Source organism: Balaenoptera physalus, assembly GCF_965194825.1.
Source record: "Balaenoptera physalus genome assembly, chromosome: 14".
NCBI lineage: Eukaryota > Metazoa > Chordata > Mammalia > Artiodactyla > Balaenopteridae > Balaenoptera > Balaenoptera physalus.
Window position 1 is genome coordinate 30,032,373 of NC_138893.1, and position 19,641 is coordinate 30,052,013.

The following is a 19,641-nucleotide window of genomic DNA, read 5'->3' on the forward strand; positions in this document are numbered from 1 at the left end:
CTTACTCAACCCCCCCAAGCCTGGGTCTCCCCATCTGGGCAGCAGTGGTAGCCGTGCAGGGCACTGTGTGGGGTTACACCACCCACGGTGGATGTGCAGTAACTGATTGCAGTGCTGAGAATCAGTGTGTGTGAAATAGCTACTGACTGTCGTTTCAGATTTTACTTCTCTCCTTCTACTGACTGACTCAGCCATACTTTTCTCCATATTCACAATTGCACAGTTTATAAATATGTGTAGATTAGAAAAACATAGAAACGTGGTAGCATGTTGACCCCTGGCAGCACAGCATATTTCTTAACTTTGCTTTTGTATTGTGAACTTGAATACAAGAACTGTGTCAAGTTTGTTCTCCTAAAATTCTCAGCACAGTGCCTGATTCCATAGTAGAAAACTAACAAGCAGTTCTTGAATATTTCTCTAAAGTAAGGGTTCAAGTGCAAAAGTCCGCATTTCCTAGCAGGGTTAACTTGTTTATCCATGCATTCAAGGAGAGACCCGAATGTGTAAGCTGAAATTGTACCCTTACGTCTCTGCAGCCCAAGACTTACTTCTATAGAATTTAGCCACTTTGTCCTCGATTTCAGCCAGAGAGCAAGTGAACACAAGGAAAGTCCTCAGTGATTGGCAGCTAATGTTGCTGGTTGTGGAACATTTTGGTGGAGGGGACGTAAATCCATGAAATGTCCAGTTTCCATTGTCAGCAAGTATTTTAAGGATGGAATTCAGATGCACTAAGCTGGCAGCGCCTCCAGCCCCTCTGAAGTTCTGACAGACTCATCTTTGGCTGTGGTCTTCCCGCCAGGGCGTCGAGTCCCAGCCCCAGAGCAGCAGAGCCCTAAGGCGGGACGTAACAGACACGTTGCCCCCACTCTGCTGCCGGCCAGGGCAGGGGTGAGGCAAGTCAGTTTCCCTTCTAGAAAATGAGGAGCCTTTGGGGTGAACAGTAGTGCTTTGGACTTTCCTGGAAGGCAGTAGTACGGTATGTTGGAGAGGAAACCGTCGCAGGCGTCCTGAGGGCTGCCTGGATCCTAGACGCAGAAGCCCTGCTTCTGGCTCAGCACCGTGGGCCTCCTGTCCCCTCTCTGAGCCTCAGTTTCTCACCTGTGAAGCGAGGTTGGACTGCATGGCTTTTAAGGGCCTTTCTGGCTCTAACATCCTGTTTAAGACGGGTTCTTGGTGAGGAGGTAGAGGGCTGGCACGAAGGCCTTCTCAAATCCTGTTTCTCTTTGTCGTTTGCGAACCAGAAAATGACAGATGGCGAGACCTGGACAGGAAGTGCCCTCTTCAGATCGACCAGCCGAGCGCCAGCATCTGGGAGTGCCTGCCCGACAAGTGTCAGGACGGCGCTCTGTGGCACCGGGAGGCCGCGACTGCCTGCGCGGTCACCAACCTGATCAAAGACCTCAGCCTCAGTGACCACAACGGGAACCCCTCAGCGCCCCCCAGCAAGCGCCAGTGCCGGTCGCTGTCCTTCTCCGACGAGATGTCCAGCTGCCGAACGTCGTGGAGGCCCCTGGGGTCCAAAGTCTGGACTCCTGTTGAGAAGAGGCGCTGTTACAGCGGGGGCAGCGTCCAGCGCTACTCCAACGGCTTCAGCACCATGCAGAGGAGCTCCAGCTTCAGCCTCCCGTCCCGCGCCAACGTGCTCTCCTCGCCCTACGACCAGGCGGGACTTCACCCCCGATTTGGCGGTCAGCCCTGCCAGGGGGCACCGGGCTCGGCCACCTGCAGACAGGCAGGCGACATCTGGGGCCCCGACCCGAGCCCCGTGGGCGGGGCCCGACTGGACATGCAGCGGTCCCTCTCCTGCTCGCACGAGCAGTTCTCCTTTGCGGAGTACTGTCCCCCCTCAGCCAGCAGCACCCCTGCCTCGACGCCGGAGCTGGCCAGACGCTCCAGTGGGCTCTCCCGCAGCCGCTCCCAGCCGTGTGTCCTTAACGACAAGAAGGTCGGCGTCAAGCGGCGTCGTCCCGAGGAGGTGCAGGAGCAGAGGCCCTCCCTGGACCTGGCCAAGATGGCGCAGGTAAGAGCCCCAGAAGGCGCTGCAGAAGCAACCAGGTGCTTACCGGAGCCGCCACGGCTCCTGGCCCATCCCGGGCAACTGCAGGGTGCCAGTGTCAGAAATGCCCAGGAAGTGGGTTTATTTCCTCGTTTTTAAAATTCTATACAGTGAAAGATGAAATCAAGCCCCCCTTTTCTTTGTTTTTTTTTAAACATCTATTTCTTTCCATTTAAAATCAGAAATGCTCTTTCCCTCTGCACACGTGCTAGTGGTACAGGAGCAGACAGATGATGAGAGGCAGGGTGTCGGGCAGTCCAGCATCACCAGACACTGGTGGTCCCCCTCCTGGCACTTTCTGGAGCCTCTCCCAGGAGCCCATCCCTGCAGCCGCCGTAGGAACTGCTGGCACAGGCCGGGATTCAGCGTCTCTCGGATCATGCTGATCCTGAGATCAGGGCCGTGGGTGATAGTTTTAAAGAACGAGGAATGGGGGGAGGCACTTATTCTTTTGATTAAAACTGCCAACAGTGTGAGACCATCAAGAAATTGTGATCACTCTGCTCTGTGCCACCTGTGTAATCATCCTTGCTGTTCACTGTAGGCGAGGCCTCTGGCCACACACCCCTGTCACTTGTGCTTTATCCTCCGAGTCTCAGAGCCCTGCCTCATGCTAACACTGATCTTGGGTATGGGTTTGAATGAGATGAACTTGGAGTTAATACACCATTATCAGGACAGCCTCCAAGCCTGAGCGCCGCCTGCGTTTGGTTCTCACTGCGGGGTCCCAAGGATCAGAGCGTGACAGTGAGGCCCAGGGAGCAGGGCTGGTCCTTGTGACCACCTGCCCACTCGAGGACAGATGGGTGTGGTGGGTAGAACGCGGCGCTCTGGGTTCTGTGTTCAGGGGTTCCTCAGGTGCTCAGAGCCACGGTTTGAGCATTATCTTTTCTAGTCTTGTTATGTGAGTACCTGTCACGGCTGGGCTTGAGGGAGTGGGGACTAGCTTGGCGGTGAGAGGTTGGCCTCGCTCGTGAGCGTATGGCCACGTCTGTGCGGGCAGGCTTGTCGTGTCCACCCCTTCCCAGGCGGGCACCACTGCCTTCCTTCAGTGGCCAGTGCTGCTTTTTCAGCCGGGCCTCCTTTCATTTCAGAATGAAAATACAGCTTCTGTTTTGGCGTTTCCTTCTCTTCTAGTTCTCCCTCCAAGCCTAGAGGTCCCCCCAAAAGAAGAGGTGCAGGTATCTCTGGTCTAGACCACCCACGTGACCCCTGAGTCCAGCCTTTCTGGCCACCTTTGTCCAAGAGCCCAGACCCTGCCCTCATGGTCAGTTTCCCTTCCTCCCAGCGCCTCTCCAGGGGTGTCCAAGGTAGACAGCGATCGAACACATTCATTCAAGTTGGACAGGCAGGTGGAATTTTCCTTCCTGGAGAAATATAAATAGGTAAAAAGGCTGGAAAGGTAACAGATTTGGGTGACTGCTGAAGGAAACCCAGAGCCCTGAGTTGTGGGTACGATAAATGGCTGCAGTTAAATTTTTAATGCTGAGCTTATTTTATTAGCTAATAAGCTAGATAGGTCATAAAAACAACGTACAGGTGTAATTGTATTTTACTAGCCACGGGTTGGAATAACACCACTGGCATCACTGGAGACATTCCCCGTCCTCACTTGGGTAGAAACCATTTAAAGATATTCCGCCCGGTGGGACTGTGCCCAGATGTACGGACTGCTTCCCTGGCTCCAGGCAGCCCTCCAAGGTCCTCAGGAGTCTGCCCTCATTCTGCCTGTCTTTCCCTAGCCAAGGCCTGGAGAGGGCAGGGTCCCGGGAAAGCAGAGAAGGGGCCCCTGGGAAGCGCGTGGGCCGAGGGGCTGTGGCCAGAGCCCTGGGGATAGATGGGCCCTGAGCCGCCCCCCATCAAGCCTCTAGACCCAGCCAGCCCTCTTCCCCTGGGGCGCCGCCTGCTTCGGCTCCCCCAACCGGGTGATTCATGGCCTCGGGAGGTGGGCCTTCCTCCTCCGGGAGCCTTGAAAGCCGGGCCCAGGGCCACCTCTGTGCATTTGAAGAGCCCTGGATGCAGCCTGGAGCACGTGGGGCCCTGCAGCCGGCACCCTGTGAGTGGTGGTGTTGCTGGGGGAGGGAGGCGGGGACCTGCTCGCAGCCAGACAGCGGTTGGTGCAGGACTTACTGCCCCCAGACCCTGGCCTGCGCGTGCTCTGACCCGCATCTGTAGCTGCCGGGAAGCGAGCGCGTCTGCACAACGGTAGGAAGGCTGGCTTGTGCCGAGCGTCAGCGCTGCTCTCTGTGTCCTGCTACCCTTTCCTGCAGCCGGATCGCAGACTCTCTCTCGTGGGTCTTTTGATCTTGCTTTATACGTTCGCCTCCCTGGCGGGAGGGGTTCCGCGTGAGCATCATTGTCAAGGAGCCCCCGTGTGCGTGGGCTCTGGGCCCAGGTGCATGAGAGACTCGGGCTGAAGGTACAGAGTGAGCGCATTGCGGTCAGACCTTTGGGACAACGGGCAGCTCTGATAAACCCCGGCCACCAGAGGCGCTGACCGGGGCTGGGACCTCCCTGGGACCTCCCTGGGGTCTGTGTGAGCACCAGCGACGCCCAGAGCAAGGATGGTAGCCAGAGCCTCTCCCGGCTGCCACAGAAAAGGGACCAGGGAGGGACCCCGGGAGAGTCAGGAGGGCAGGAGAGGCCAAACGCCCTGAGGTCCTCGTGCACACAGGGAGGCCCTGGGATGGGCACCGTTCTGAGGTATGGGCTCTGAGCTAGAAGCCGAGGCCTTGAGAGGTAGATGTGACCTTGGGCTGTGTCCCTCCCGGCCCCTCCTGAGGAAACAGACCCTTCTAGATCACGGTGTTCACCTTTAGATCCTCATTTGGGGGGGCGGGGCATTGACAAATCAGAAGGCCTCAGAGATGGGGCAGGAGGCTGGCAGCCCTGGGCAAATTGCTTAACATCTCTGTGCAGCAGATAATACCGGCACTGCCACCACCACCAACATAGGACTGTTGGGAGGAATAGGGGAAGTCACGTATGTGCGCATGTGTGCGTGTGTGTGTGTATGCTGTGTAAATGTGTCAGTGTGTCTGTGTGCCCATGTATGTATGTGTGTAGCTATGTATGGATGTCTGTGTATAAATGTGTGTATCTGTGATATCTTTTGATACATGTGTGTGTCTTTATCTACACACACATCACCTGCACATTGGCCCAGGGAGCGCTGACAGATACTGACTGTTGTCGTCGTGATGGCAGGGCTTGGGAGGGAAGGCGTGGGCTTGTTCTGGGCATCTACAGAGGCAGAACTGGGCTTAGAGGGTGACGTTCTGAAGACGCCCCTTTTCTTTATCCGACATCTCCTTCCTTCTGATTTTACCCTCCCTCTTCTGTCCTTGCCACTTATTTCTTCTTGCTGGTTCCTCTTCTTGCCTCATCCTTCTCTTTTGAAAATGGGAAGGAGGCCTGCCCTGCAACCCTGCTCGGCCTGCGGTAAACTCCATGTTTTAGAGCTGGGGGTTGTGAAATGGGGAGAGAATCAGAATCGCCACCTGCCAGAGGAGGCTGGCATGTGTGAGCGTTCTTGTCTCATGTCTGTCACCCGTGGTACCAGGATGGAAGGGACCCCAGGAGCCCACCCGACGCCCCTGCGGGCGCCCTGCCCTCCCAGCCGGGTCTCCGGGCACAGCTCCCAGCTGGCAGCAGCCGTGGCTCTTGTCCCTCGCAGCAGTGGGGGAGGGGGCTGGTGAGAATTGCGTTCAGATTGTCTTTGCTTCTTACAGCCTGAGTGCCGGGCTCTCAGGCAGGGAGCTGGGTCCTGAGTGAGGGCGGGTGACTGTAGGGAGGGGGCCCCCGCGGGGAGGGATGGTGCAAGGACCTGGCCCCGAAAGGCCCTCCCTCCCCGTAACCGTGACTGCAGCCCCTCGTTCCACAGAGCCGGATGCTCGAAGGTGGCCCGGGGGTCAGTCTTGCCTCGTGCGCGCCAGGGCTGGTCCTGCTGACCTCCGTGCGCAGCTTTCCTCACGTGGTCTGTCGAGCCGCCTTCTGCCTGGTGGTTTATGTGGAGCTGCAGCCGCCTCTTTGCAAAAGGACAGTGTGTGCCATTGAGGGCAGGGCCAGCCTGAGCATGTGAGCTGTTTATTAGTGGGACTTGCGCTGACATTATTTATTACTGCTTTTTTGAGGCCTGGTTTGACCACCAAGCGTTGGTTGACTCCCAGTGAGACCTGGGCTGTGCGTGGCCATTTAGACATGGATCGCATGTGTGTGAGCGAAGATTTCGGCAAAAGCGACAATCAAGGATTACCCGCTGAACGCCATGCCCTGGGTGTCACAGGCCCTGCTGTATTTTTAACTCCAAGCTGGTCAGCTTGAAAGAGCAACAAATTGTATTTCTCAACAGTGCTTCCAACAGAAGGGAGACGTTTGTGAGGAGGGGTCAGGATGCTGGAACAGAGGTTTGATTGATTGCAGCTGCCCACACACTGAGCCCCCGAAGCTCCCAGAGCAGGCCTCAGAACAGGCAGCAACTGTTGTGTTAGCAGATGTTGGAGGGGCCGGTGAAAGCTGGCCGGGGGCAGTGTGGGGTAGGAAAGAAGCATGAGGTAGAAACTACGCTGAGAGCCACGGTCCTGCGGACGAGTCCAGGAGAGCAGGTTGGCCAGGGCTGCGTGGGCTCTGAAGGGTGAGGGGTTGGTGGGGGAGGTCAGCGGAAGGCTCATCGCAGACGCTCCTCAGTGACTCGTGCCTCTTTGCTGGCAGGGTCGCCCCTGGGTGACGCTCCCCCGGTCAGCCTCCTGCTCTGGCCTGTGTGCTGGGGGGGTCTGCCTTTAACGAGCGGTGGCCCTCACACCACTGGCTGCACTCCGGCAGCCCTGGCAGCTTCAGGCCAGCTGTGCTTTCTCTTGGCAGAGTCCTGGGCTCAGGCCTGGCCTGCCTGAGCCTTTATGGCCTTCTGCCCCCTCTGCCAGCGGCCGGCCACCTCACTGGCTCCAGTTTCCTGCCCCTTTGCACCCTTAGCATCCTTCCTGCGGTTGCGGGGAACTGTGCTGGCAGCAAGCAGAGGAGTTCAGAGGTGGGTCGCCCTTCACAACACAGAATGCAGATGGGTGTTAAGATCTTTGAGGAATAGTCATGGAAAGCCCTGGGATTCCAACTGGGATGATATAAATGCTAAATAAAAGTAAAGGCAAAACCACTGTGGGCACATGGGAATAGTTGCTTCCCGTGAGGAAACAGGATGGGCTTGAACAAAGGAAGAGAGCCTTTAAGACCCAGGCCATCAGAGCAGTGGATGCCAAGGGTGGCAGCTCCTTCCATGCTCTTGACAGACATTGCTGGTCAGTTGCGGTGGTCCTTCTGGTTGAACTCAGAGGAAGTCTAGAATCTTCCCCTCCGTGATCTTGGCAGCCACTGCTAAGTGATCTGCCACCTCTGCTCTTGTTCACCCCTCACTCGAGAGTCCGGGAGAGTTGGTGACTTGCGCAAAGCCACGCGGCTCCTGAGGAGGCTGGGAAGACCGGGTTCCGTGCTCCTCCTGTGCCGTGATCTGCCCCCAGGTGCCCCTTCCAGGTAGCTGACACTCGCGGGACACAGAGGGCGGCGTAGAGGAGAAAGTGTGAGCTCTGGTGTCAGGTGGGGCTCAGTTCCCCACTCTGCTACTTTTTTGAGCTGTGTGCCCTTGGGCAGGTCACCCTCTGTAAGCCTCCATTTTCTTGTCTGTAAAATGGGGATGACAGTTCCTGTTTCTCATGGGTGTGGGCAGGACTCGCGTGGCGTGCGTCCAGCCAGGGATGATGCTTTCCCGTCAGAGCCGCACCCTGTGGCCTGTCTCGTGGGCTCCGGCGGTCAGCTGGGCTTGCTGCTTCTGGTACGGGGTGTCGTGACCCTGCAGCCATGGAGCAGGGCAGGGCCCGGGCGGGAGAAGAGTTTCAGCTCTCTCTCGTCCTTCCTTTCTCTCAGAAACACCACAGAAGCCCTGATGGGGGTTCTCATAATTTGAGGAAATCCCCATTCAGACCCCTGGATCCTTCCTTGTGTCCCAGGCACAGCCACCAGGTTGCATAAGCCATCTGCTTAAGGTCACTCGGATCAGGGCCGAGTGTTGACACAATAGCTTTGATCTCCTGGGGAAAAGAAAAATAGAAGGAGTTCAACTGGGGACATGCCAGGGAGGCAGCTTTTAACGCCACTCGGTGATTTTCCATGCTTTAATTGAGAGCCTCTCTGAGCCGAAGGGTGTTTGAGGCGACAGAGCTCTGGGGGTGCCCAGGGCTTTCTGGATGGGGCCTCTGCTTCATAACCCAGGTGCCCAGGTGGAAGCCCCTCCAGCTCCCCGCATGAGCTTGGGGCACCCGCGGCTGGCCAGGCCCCGCTCCCGTGCCAGGCGTGGAGGCAGGAGGCGGACGCCCTGCCCCAGGAGCCCACAGCCTGTGGGCCGGTGGGAGGCGCATCTGAGGACATCTCCGGCCCTGCTTTGTGGGGAACGTCTGGAAAACGTCTACTCTGTTGTGTTGGATGTTTCCAAGGCAAGTCCCCACGCGTGGTGGTTCCGCGTGCCTGCTGAAGTCTTGTGTTGGGCGGCAGAGTGAATGGCCAGGACCTCGGTGTGGCTGTCAGTGCCCTGTCCGCCTGCTGTGTGCATTGGGCATCTCTGGTCCCTGGTAGCATTTAAAAGAGGCCAGGCTTCCAGAGTGTTCTCACAGTGCCTTAGAATTGTGGGACCGCGGAAATAAGCCCTGAGGCGGCCCTGGAAGAGTGCAGGTGGGGTGGGTACGGGGGCTTGCACGAGTGCGTGCGCAAAGGTCAGAGTCAGGAAGGGGCTGGGAGGAGCCCGGTGTGGCTGGAGCAGAGCGGATGATGGGGGCAGGGGACCCGAGCGCAGGGCCTTCTCGGGAGGTCCTCTGAAGATGTTTGTCTTTAATTCTGAGCGCAGGGGGAAGCGTTAGAGAGTTTTAAGCAGGGGAGTGACAGCCCCGCCCTCAAGCTCCTGGCTGGGGGGAGCAGCATAGACTGGGGGGTGGGGGAGGCAGGGGGCTGTTGGCAGATAGGACCGTGGGCTAGACCAGGGCAGGGGGCACGCTGATTCCTGTTCGGGGCTGAGACATTCTGGAGGCGCGACCAACAGGCCCAGCCAGGGGGTTGATCTTGTCATTAGCTTCCAAGCCACAGACCTCACTGGGCCGAGAATCAGTCACCCTAATCCCCAGAGATAACTGTCTTTAAGCTATCGTGTTTAGAGTTTGCTGATCGTAAGTCCCTTTTGTTATCTCACCTGCAGCCCTCACTTTGCCTGTATTTCTTCATGATCTGTTCTCAGTAGAAGTGAAGTGTAGCTGGTCACCATGATTCGTTTTGTTTCCACAAGTGTCCTTGAGACCATCCCGCCCCCAAACCCTTATGCATCAGTGCTTTGCCAGCCCAGGCTGCCCTTTCCCACCCTGAGGAAACCGATTCCTACCCTTTCTTGTCACGCCTGCCTCCAAGCCTCCGACACCTTTGCTGAAGCTTCTCCGTCCTTGTCCACTTGAAACTGGGTCCCCTGTTCTGGACTTGGCTGGAGAAGGCGGGGCAGCTCGGGGCCGCAGGAGGATGCTGTCACAGCTCTGAGGGCTTGTCACACTGGGTCGCGTCGAAGCTGTGCCGCGTCTGGTCTGTGTACATCAGCTGAGGCAGCGTCTCTGGAAAATGAGGGGCCTGCAGTGGCCTTTGTGAATCCGCTAACGGAGCCCAGTGACCTCAGCCCAGCCTGGAAGGATGCAGGGCAAGGGGGCCGCTTGACAGAAACCCGGAAGGATTTCAGCACTCCCTGTCTTACCCCTACGTCCTTACTGGGGATGGCGGGATAACGCCTCCCCGGAAGGAGCTCCAGGCCCTCGGTGAGCCTGTGGGTCTGCCCCTGGGAGGGCCGGAGACAGGGAAGCACGGAGCGGGGTCACTGAGACGGACGTGTGACTAATTACGAGCCGGGCCTGAGGTGACGCGCCTGCCGTCTACCTGTGCCTTTTATCCTGTACAGGCCGCTGGCTTTCGTGGGGACCTGCACAGGGTGAAATGATGCCCGTTTCACCTTTTGTAACATAGTCCCCCCGTTGTCCCAAGCGTGGCATCAACATAGAATCCCTGTTGACATGAGCCATTTATCTGTAAAATTTTTGTGGAATCAGCCGTCCTGAATTCCTGGCCTTTCTTGCAGCTTCAGGCCACAGTCGAGAACTAAAGAAAGCAAATGCCACGCAGGAGGGCCGGCCAGCCCTTTGCCACGTCCCCAAGCCGGCAGGAACTTGGTTTGACTGGACTCGGAGTGGGTGTTAATTGCCTATTTATGGCGAGAAGATTAACAAGGCCTCCTTTGAAAGTTCGGCATAGTAGAACTCTTGGATAATTCCTTTTGGGGAGGGCGAGGGGTGGCTTTTTTTTCTGTCTTGGAAAACAAAAGAAATGGCTGGTTCTAGAATACAAGGCAACCACCAGAAGCTTCATTTGCGCGCAGTAGCAGTGAGCTCACATCCTGGTATGTCACTGAAGGCCACAGGCCCAGAGCCTTGCCTGAGACAGTGCGGGGGCCTGTAACGCGTCTCGTCTTGGTGGAGAGGGTGGTGGTGGTGCGGCGGGCGGAGCAGCGCCGCAGCCGTTCGCTTGACGGAGCCCTGTGCGTGGAGAGCGGGGCCGGCGGCCTGGATTAGCCAGGGCCTTCCTGGCGGGGCCGGAAGCCACCCCGTGTGTCCAGAGAGGTCCCTGTGGACAGTTGTTAACCAGGTTCCTGAAGAACCGAGAAGCCGAGGTGTGCACACCGGGTATCACGGAGGCGGCTACTGCCGGCAGCTGCTCCCACCGGGAAGAGGCTGCCCTTTGGAAGGCCCGGCAGCTGGGAGTCCGCAGGCCCGTGGGGCTGAGGAGAGGGAGGGCGAAGAAGTCGGTTCTGTGGATGCTGGAAAAGCTGCAGACTGGAGGCAAGTGCTGTGAATGGACCAAACTGCTCCCGCGGGTGAGGAGCAGGGCGGGGGGGCAGTGACACAGGAAGCTGACGGGGTGATGCCCAGCCCTGCCCCCTCCTCCGGCCCTCGCATGGACATAGCCTTGCAGGGGGCAGATGGCAGAGCCCCGGCTCCAGAGCAGAGTGCAGAGCGGGAGTGGCCTGGAGCTGAGACGATAGGCAGCTCCGGGCTCTGAGCTGACCCTTGCCACCTGGGGGAACCCCTGCCCTCCCACCTCCATGCAGCTCCCGCGTCCTAGGGCCTGGCCGTGGGGCGCGCTGTGCAGGCCGAGGCGAGCCCGCTGTTCTCGGTACCATCTGGTGTCCTAGGCCAGGACGCTAGGGGCCTGCTCCGCTCTCCTCTCCACTCCCCACCACCTCGTCTGCACTCAGAGGTACTTCCCTGGTGACTGCTGGGTGGCACTCAGGCAGGCCCGGAGGTATTTCTGCAAGACACACACAATCGCCACTACTTTCTATAAGCTACTTTCTAGAAAGGGGGGATAATAAGCAAGCAAACCACAGGCCAGATAATTTCCGACGGCGATATGTGTGCCATAAGGAAACTAAAGCAGGCTGGTGTGGTTTGTAATGCCAGGTGGGGGAGAGGAGATGGAGGTGGCCGGCTTCAGATTGGAGGGGTGGGGAGGCCTCCCTGAGGAGGTGACCAGAGGAGGGGATGCGTTCAGCTGCCACATCTTGGCACATCAGCCTGGCTCAGGCCCTGGGAAGCGGGGTCCTGACTCCTAACAGTACCAGCCTGTGTTTGCAGCAGGGTTGGGAGGGAATTGGTTGTTCTGGGCACCCCTCCAGGGTGTCGTCTCCCTCATCCACCCTGGGAGGGCTCCTCCCCTTCCTCTTCAGGGGAGAAAACTGAGTGTGGGCTGCCTGCTCGCTTGCCGAGTGAGAGAGCAGTGACAAGAGCCCCGGCCACTCTTCAGCCCCCCATGGCCCGTGGGCCACGACCTCTCCAGAGGGCCCCTGCTGGGGTGGGTCCTGCCACCACTTGGGAACCATGGGCCTGGGCGAGGCTGGGACTAGGCTTCGGGTTTCCTGAAGGTAAGGTGGAGGCGGTGGCATTCTCACCACAGGCTGCTTTGACCTAGGGCCTCAGGACGTTGTCGGGAAGCATGACTGTTATTTATCATATCCACTAGGCCCATACACTGATGAAGTAGCCTCGAAATTCTAATATCACACCATCTAACTGACTCATCCTCCCAGCCCTTGGGCAGGCTTTGCATTTCTTGAGCTGTGAGTTTTCTGGTTGGTAAACCAGGGCACCGGGGGCTTGAAGAGGTCCCGTGTTTCGGCACCAGGGCCTCCCTAGGAGGCTGTTTCAGCTCTGCCCAAGCAGTGCGGCCCAGCTGTCCTGTTCCAGTTCCTTCCATAGTACAAGGCTGGAGCACAAGGGAGACTAGCCCTGCAGTCTGGCTCTGCCATACCGAGGGGAGGCGCCCAGAAAATGTCAGTTATGTCCTGCAGGTGGACATATCCACAGTCTGTAATAATCCTCTTAGCCCCCAAAGCAGAGCCTTCATTACCCATTTTTGTGATTTGCCAGAAGATCTCTTAAGCCCTTGGCTACTGCCATCCACCTTATCCCCAGAGTGGCTCGTCCTGTGGGAGGGAAGGGGGTCGCAGCCAGTCCTGCACTTGCCTGAGCCCAGGGCCTGGTCGGCCTCCCCTCTGACCCCCAGCCAGGCTGTTCTGGACGCAGCCCTTGGGCACTTGTCTCCCTTCCCTCCTGGAGTCCTGCTCTCCCTCTGAAATGGTGGGCATGCCTGGACATGGGGAAAAGAGGTATGAGAAATGGGCCTTCTGTGTCCCACAAGGAAGAGTCCTAGCAAACAAGCTAGGACTGAGCTGACTTGGCAAACAAGGCGCAAGGTGGCGTTGAGGGTTTGGTGTGCCGGTGGCTCAGCCAGGCCGGAGCTGTGCTCACACTCACACGAGGGGCTCTTCTCGCCCCATCACCCCAAATTTCTTGTCTGCCCCTTTCTCCTGTGGGTTCCCCAGGAAGATGCTGAGACCAGGGGAGGGCCCTCGTGGGCCATCTGGGTGGTCTTCTCCCGTCCTGCCGTTCTGTCCTGGAGCATCACGTGTCCCCCTGTGGGAGGACGGATCCTGCCTGGGACTCAGTGCCATGGTCCAGTCTTGCAGAGGGTTCTAACTGCATTCCACCTCTGGGCCAGCGCACCCTCCCGTAGCCCCTTCATAGTAGGGACCAGCTTTAAACAAGCCTAATCCACCTAGAGGAGTTCCATCTCACTTTAATCTGGAACAGTCTTGGACAATGGAATTTTCCAAGAATTGATGGCAAATAAAAATGGGAACAAGTATGCAGGCCGGGGAGCCAGCGGCAGAAAAGACCCTTTTTCGTTGCGTTCAGAAACGGCCAGGAGAGGAGCGGCACAGTGCAGTGTGTTTGGGGCGAGCGTTTTAGCAGACGTGGGCCGATGGTGCAGCATTAAGTATTTGGCAAGAGAAGGGAGATGGCAACTGCACTGGTGTGAGGTTAGTTGCCCCTCGGCGGAGACACCAGAGCTTCAGCGTGACGCACGTGGGGAAGCTGTGAGCCCTGCCCGCGTCTGCCCTCACCTAGGACGGCAGGAGTGGAAGGGCGGGTTCTGGGCTCCGGGGCCAGTTGGGCCTGGCGTGGAGTGCTGGTGTACCACTCGCCAGCCAGGTGGCCCTGGGCAAGTCACTGTCCCGCTCTGGGCCCTCGTGTCCTCTTCTGTGTGATGTGGGGTTTGAGCTTGTGGGAGCGCCTGCAGCAGGCCTGGTGCACAGACGCCCTCAGGAAATGTTGGCCCTGGGATCCGTGTTGTCACCACTGTCATCGTTATTATTTCTTTGACTTATTACTGCTTGTGGCCTTGAAGTCATTGTCACTAGCTGGATGGGCAGCCCAGTGAAGGAAGCAGCAGGCCGCCTAGCCCGCCGCCTGGAGGCCTGAGAGGGGCCGGGAGGCTGGAGCGGAGGATGGGGAGGCGGCCCTGCCCAGCCCTGGGGCCGCAGGGGCCTCAGAGGGCAGCCTCTGACCACACAGGTGGAGTGAGAGGCAGCAGCTGTGGGGCTGCTGACTGCTGGCCAGTGGGGTGGGAGTGGGTTTGCAGAAGAGACTCACCCATCGAATTTTGTCCTCAGAATAGCCCTGTGAGGTCGACGAATCTTATCCGGTTTAAGGGCGGTAACTGAGTCTCAGCTCCGTGCAGCAGAAACAGAATAGGAGCCATAGAGATTATTTTAAATTTTCTAGCAGCCACAGTTAAAAAGAAAAAAGGAACAGGTAAAATTAATTTAATAATATATTTTATTTAACCCAATATATCCAAAACAGTGTCATTTCAACGTGCAATCAATAGGAATCAGTCGTTAGTGGAGATGTGTGCTTTTCTTTTCTTTTTTTTAACACTAAGTTTCCAAGCTCAGGATGTGTGTTACGTTTACAGTACATCTCAGCTTGGACTGGCCACTTGTCCAGTGCTCAGTGGCCACAGGTGGAAGGTGGCTCGTGTAGTGGACAGTGCATTTGCTCAAGGCCACACCAAATTAGGTGGCCGAGCCGTCAGCCTCCGGAGCTCATGGCCCAGGTAGGCAGGGAGGCTTTGGGGTGGGGACGTGAGGGATGGGACTGGGACTCAGCCGTGGTTTAAGGGGCTCGGCTCTGCCACCCACTCAGAAACCCTGTCCTTCGCGAGGCCCCAGGCACCAGCTGGTAAAGGAAGGGGTGGCAAGAGGCCCTGCTCTGACGTGCAAGTTCCCTGGGGCTGTGCTCTCTCTACCAGGGGACCGGGAGCCACGGAGCGTTTGGATGCTGGAGGGACCGCTCCGTCATGGAACAGGGACATCACAGGCTCACCTGCTGTGCCCCCTGTGGAGCAGGTCTGTGGGGAGGGGGAGAGCCTGCCTTCTTCTCCGAGGCGTTTTTTTCTGTTGGAGTTACCGTGCCTGTGCAGCCCCACTCGGTCTGTACGTGGCCAGGGCAGAGCTGGGGGAGAGGTGGGGAGCGGCAGTAGACGGGGCCTGACGGGCTGGCCAGGTGGGCTCTTCCTGTGGGGTCCGGGTGGGGACGCTGGGGTAGGCTTTGCGGTGCCACCCGCCCTGGGTCACGTCTCTGTGCTGCCGTCCTGCTCTCTGATGACCGGGGTGTGTATTTGCTCCCCTGCCCCTGAGCACAGCACGAGCTCCGCACAGCTGACCAGCTCTAGGCCTGTCTCTGGGGGCGGGCTGCACAGCCCCCAGCGCTCAAGCAGCGGGGTGCAAGGGCAGGTGGGAAATGGCCCAGGGGTAGAACGTGGTTCCCGAGCAGCCGTGTCCCTGGAGCTTGGCAGCCTCCTGACCACTGTTTTCCTGGAAATTGTATCTGTGGTTCTAGTTTGCACCCCCTGCCAGGAGGGACTTATAGACCCCCAGGAGCTGGGGTCTACAGCTTCAGCAGCCTGGGAACTTCAGACACGGCCCCGCCCTCCATGGGAACCTTCTGGGCCCTCCGACTCCAAGCAGCAAGAACCCTGTGCGCTGGTGCAAACCAGCATATGCGTTGGTTGAATGCCAGCTATGTACGAGTGCCTGGACCAGGGGCTCAGGGGAGACCAGCATGCCTAAGACCCCGGCCTTACCTTTAAGGAGTTTGCAGGCTACAGAGGGGTCGGGTCGGGTGGGAGCAGCTGTGTCTCTGCAGCCAGCTGCAAGCTGGTGAGGTAGCCGTGTCCTCTGAGGGTTCGGATTCAAGTTCTGGACTCATCCCTTCATTCAGCCATCGTTTACCAAGCACCTGCTGTGTGTCGGGTCCCTGTAGGCTCCAGGGGTACGGCAGTGGACAGGACACTCGGCCCCAACCTTCTGGAGGTCACAGCATCAAACACATCATCACGCAGAAACCTGGAGAGTATGACCAGCGCTCGCAGCTCTGCCCTCTGAGCCTTGGTCTTTTTACCTGTTAAATAGGATCCATAGTGGCTGTTGCTGGGGTTAAATAAGGTGATGACTGCAGGACAGACTCTCAACTGGCAGTTGATACACTCACGGGAGCCCTCCAGGAATCAGCAGTAGGGACCAGGGGCACGTGGCGGGTTCACCGTGACGTGTGCAGGGCTCAGCTCCTTGGAAGGGGAGATGCTCTCTGGTGGGCCCAGGCATGGTGCCCCAGCTGCCACTCAGGCTGCGCCTCAGCTGGAGTGGAGAGGAGAGACATGGCACATAGATGCTCCCCAGACCGGAAACCAGCCCGTTTGGCTGGAGCTGTGGTTGGGATGGAGCGTGGAGGGGCTCGAGAGCCAGCTGGAGAGTTGGGACCTTATTCTGTGTGCCGTGGGGAGCCAAGGATAGTTTTGAACAGGATGGTGGGGTTTTGAACCCCAGTCGGGCTGGGGGTAGGTTTGCAGGGAGCGCCCCCCCAGGACAGAGAGAAGGCTGTGCCCATGTATTTGGTGGCCCTCAGTGGAGAAGGGGGGCTGTAGGAGTCACACCCTGCAGGCTGATCTGCTTAGGCCCAGAGCCTTCGGGGTTCCTTGCCTGGTTCCTCTAGGCCTGAGGGTCAAGGGCCTGGTGCAGAAGGGGGGTCAGCTGGCTGAGTTGACCTCTGCGAGGCCATTCAGGTGAGTTCTTCCTCTCCCCCACAAAACATGGAAGTTCATCAGGGAAAAAGGAAGATGACCAAGTTTGTCCTTAGGGAAATGAACTGAGTCAGAAAGGGCTTCCTCTTCCTCCTAGGAGCCAAGAAGGCCAGCGGTAACACTCCTGAGCAGAGCAGCGAGGCAGCGGGGGCTTCTGCCTTGGTTTGGGTCACCTGCCTAGTCATTCTCCTGCCCACACTGACCCTTCTCCCCAGGAATGAGGACAGCCTGGTTCATGTCGAGAACGTTTAGCCGGAGCCCTGCACCTTGTGTGGCCTGGGCCCCACCCCTGGAAACTTTGGTCAACACGTAAATGATAAGATAACACTGATGGCTCTTGCCATGTGCGACAGCGTGCTTGCACTGTGCCTGTGTGTCCCCGTGCTCCACTGCGCCCCGTGGACCAGGGATGAGTCGTGCGTTCATGTAGTTACATGTTGTCTTGATTACAGTCCTGGAAAGTGAGGATTGCTGTTCCCATTTTGCAGAAGAAGAAACTGAGGTTCCGAGTGGCAGCCAGGCTCATAAGGCTGGGTGTGGCAAGGCTGTGCGATCCAGGCTTGTTGCACTCCTCGTCAGGGGGCCAGGCAGGGCTCGGGGCACCAGGCCCATGCCATCATCTCAGGTTTCCACAGTGGGGGGTCAGGGCCAGCGGAGGCCAGAGTCAGGAGCTGAGGGTCGGCTAGGAGTGAGCCTTCCCTCCTCGGCTGTGGTGGGCCCTTGGTGGGACACGTCGGCCCTGGGCACCTGGGGCTCTGTTTGAGCACAATGCAGTGGCCAGGCTCAGGAGTCAGTGCCCAGTCTTGGGGTGGCAGCTGGGATCTCACATGACATCTCCAAGGAAGCCTGATCTGGTCCCCGCTGTGCCAGCTGTTGGAGCTGTCTAGACGGTCTAAGGTGACAGTTGTCACCATTCTAGATGAAGTAGGATAAAATTGAATTATTACCGAAATCTGAAACTTAAGATCAAAGTGGTGGCACTGAGCAAGTGCCCAAGCGGGGGCACCAGTGGTGGCCTTGATGAAGCCCAGGGACCTACACAAAGAGCAAGCACCTGAGGCTCAGCATGAGGGGCTGGTGTGGAGGAAAAGAAGGGCCCCTCCCTCCACGGACCTTCCCGACTGTCCGGGCCCTAGAGAGACCCCGCAGTGCAGGCTGGTGGCCATGAGGCTTGTCCCAGAGCTGGCCAGCGGGGAGAAGGAAAGACACAGGCAGAGTGTGGTCCTCAACCCAGGTTTCAGAATCTCTGTTGATCCTCTTTGGCGGCCGGGCATCCAGCAGCTGGATCCGCCTCTGTTCCAGTCTGCTGGCGCCTTCTCTTCTTCCTCGAGGTGTTAGGTGGTACAGAGGGCAACCGTGAGCCCCTCTGCGCCTGGGCCTCCCCTGACCCTCCGCCCTTGAGCCTGTGCCAGGAGGGGCTGTAGGGTCCACCCTTGTGACAGAGCAGGACCCCAGGGGACGGAGGCCTGTTGAGTTCTGTATGGGATGTGACTTAATATTTTATAATAATAGATTTAATATTCTAACTAGAGCTCCACCAAGTGGACCCCTGGGGCCTCCCAAGTGGGGTTCAGTGGTTCTCTGCAATTATGGCCAGTGCCTTCCAGGAGTGGTGACAGCCGTCCCCTCAAACCACGTGGATCAGGGTCAGCAAACGACCATTACGCGTTTTTGCAAATAAAGTCTGAATGGCGCACAGCCATGCCGGTTTCTTACTATTGCCTGTGGCTGCTTTCATAGTCCAAGAAAGACCGCAAGGTTCTCAAAGCCAAACATGTTTACTCTCTGGCCCTTCAAGAGAATTTTATCAGCCCCTAATGTAGATGACCCAGTGCCTCAGTTTCCCTATTGGGAAAGCGACTGGAATTTGTTTGGCAATTTCTCAAGGAGAGCAAGTCCTAGAAAGGGCCCAGCACCATGATCCCAGCAGTCATGTCACGCAGGCCACCCAGTTGTCTCAGGCTCTGCTGGGTCCACACTTGGCCCCTGCGCGGCCCTTTCCCATGCTCCTCAAGTGGAAAATAAGAAGGAGGTGCTGGGAATTCCCTGGCGGTCCAGTGGTTAGGACTCTGCGCTTTCACTACCGAGGGCCCGCGTTCAGTCCCTGGTTGGGGAACTAAGATCCTGCAAGCCTCGTGGCCAAAAAAACAAAACAAAACAAAAAAGAAGGAGGCGCTGGCCAGGGAGCTGCAGGAGAGGAGCTGCGGGAGCTGGTGAGCTCTGGCTAGCTGGGGCGCTGGCGTCAGAACCAGTTGCTTCTCCTGTGTCAGCGCACAAAATCACGATTCCTTCTTAAAAGTGAAAACTGCCTTCTCCCAGCAGCCTTGCTCTGGAAGCGTTGGCTGGGTCGCCTGTCCACTCTCAGTGCTCCCGTCTTCTCCAGGCTGCCCTTCTGTCGCTGCCATGCTTGGAGAGTGTGGACCAAAGGGAGGCTTGTTCATTTCCTCCTGCTTTCACTCCCTCCCTCGATTTTCTCCCGTCCCTCGAAGAATTTTGGTGAGGCTGTTCCGCCCAGGATGGTGGCACAAAACTCAGATGCAGACAGCAGAGGTTCTCGTCACTCAAGACAAACGCCTAGAAAGTTCACCCTGGTGGGGATCCAGAAATCTCCCTGCTGGCCAGATGTGTTCTGGCCCCCGAGGCAGACAACCAACTCGGAAGTTGCTAGAGGATATTAACTTTGTGGTAACAGAACTTGGCCCGGGGAGGTGGTTTTGGAACAGCATTGTGAAAATAAGGGTGGGAAGGTTGGCTCTGACGTTTAAGAGCCTCAGACGGCCGCGGTTTCTACCCTGCACTCCACCTCAGACTCAGTCAACAGAGGCCGGCCTGTCCCAGGGCTGAGCCGCCCCACGCCTGAGAAATCCACTGGCAACCGGAGCCAGGAGGCTGCGGCCAGGGCTGGAGCGCCTTCGGGGGCCAGGAATGTGGTCGGAAAGTTCTTCGTACAACCAGGAGCCACTTCCACCGTCACTGTTGGCGTCGGCCTTGCTGTGAAGCCGTCGGCGAGAAGACGAGGCGTGGAGGAGGATGAG

The 19,641-nt window shown here is 57.9% G+C and overlaps 1 protein-coding gene across 5 annotated transcripts in view; it reads left to right on the plus strand.

Annotated features, from left to right (window-relative positions):
- The window catches only part of FAM53B (family with sequence similarity 53 member B), a 128,931-nt gene that overhangs the window by 71,958 nt on the left and 37,332 nt on the right, over window positions 1–19,641 (plus strand). For all 5 annotated transcript variants that reach the window (XM_082424682.1, XM_082424684.1, XM_082424680.1 and 2 more), the window contains exon 4: window positions 1,248–2,026. In XM_082424682.1, the coding sequence (XP_082280808.1) occupies window positions 1,248–2,026 (779 nt within the window). The remainder of the gene's footprint in view (window positions 1–1,247; window positions 2,027–19,641) is intronic.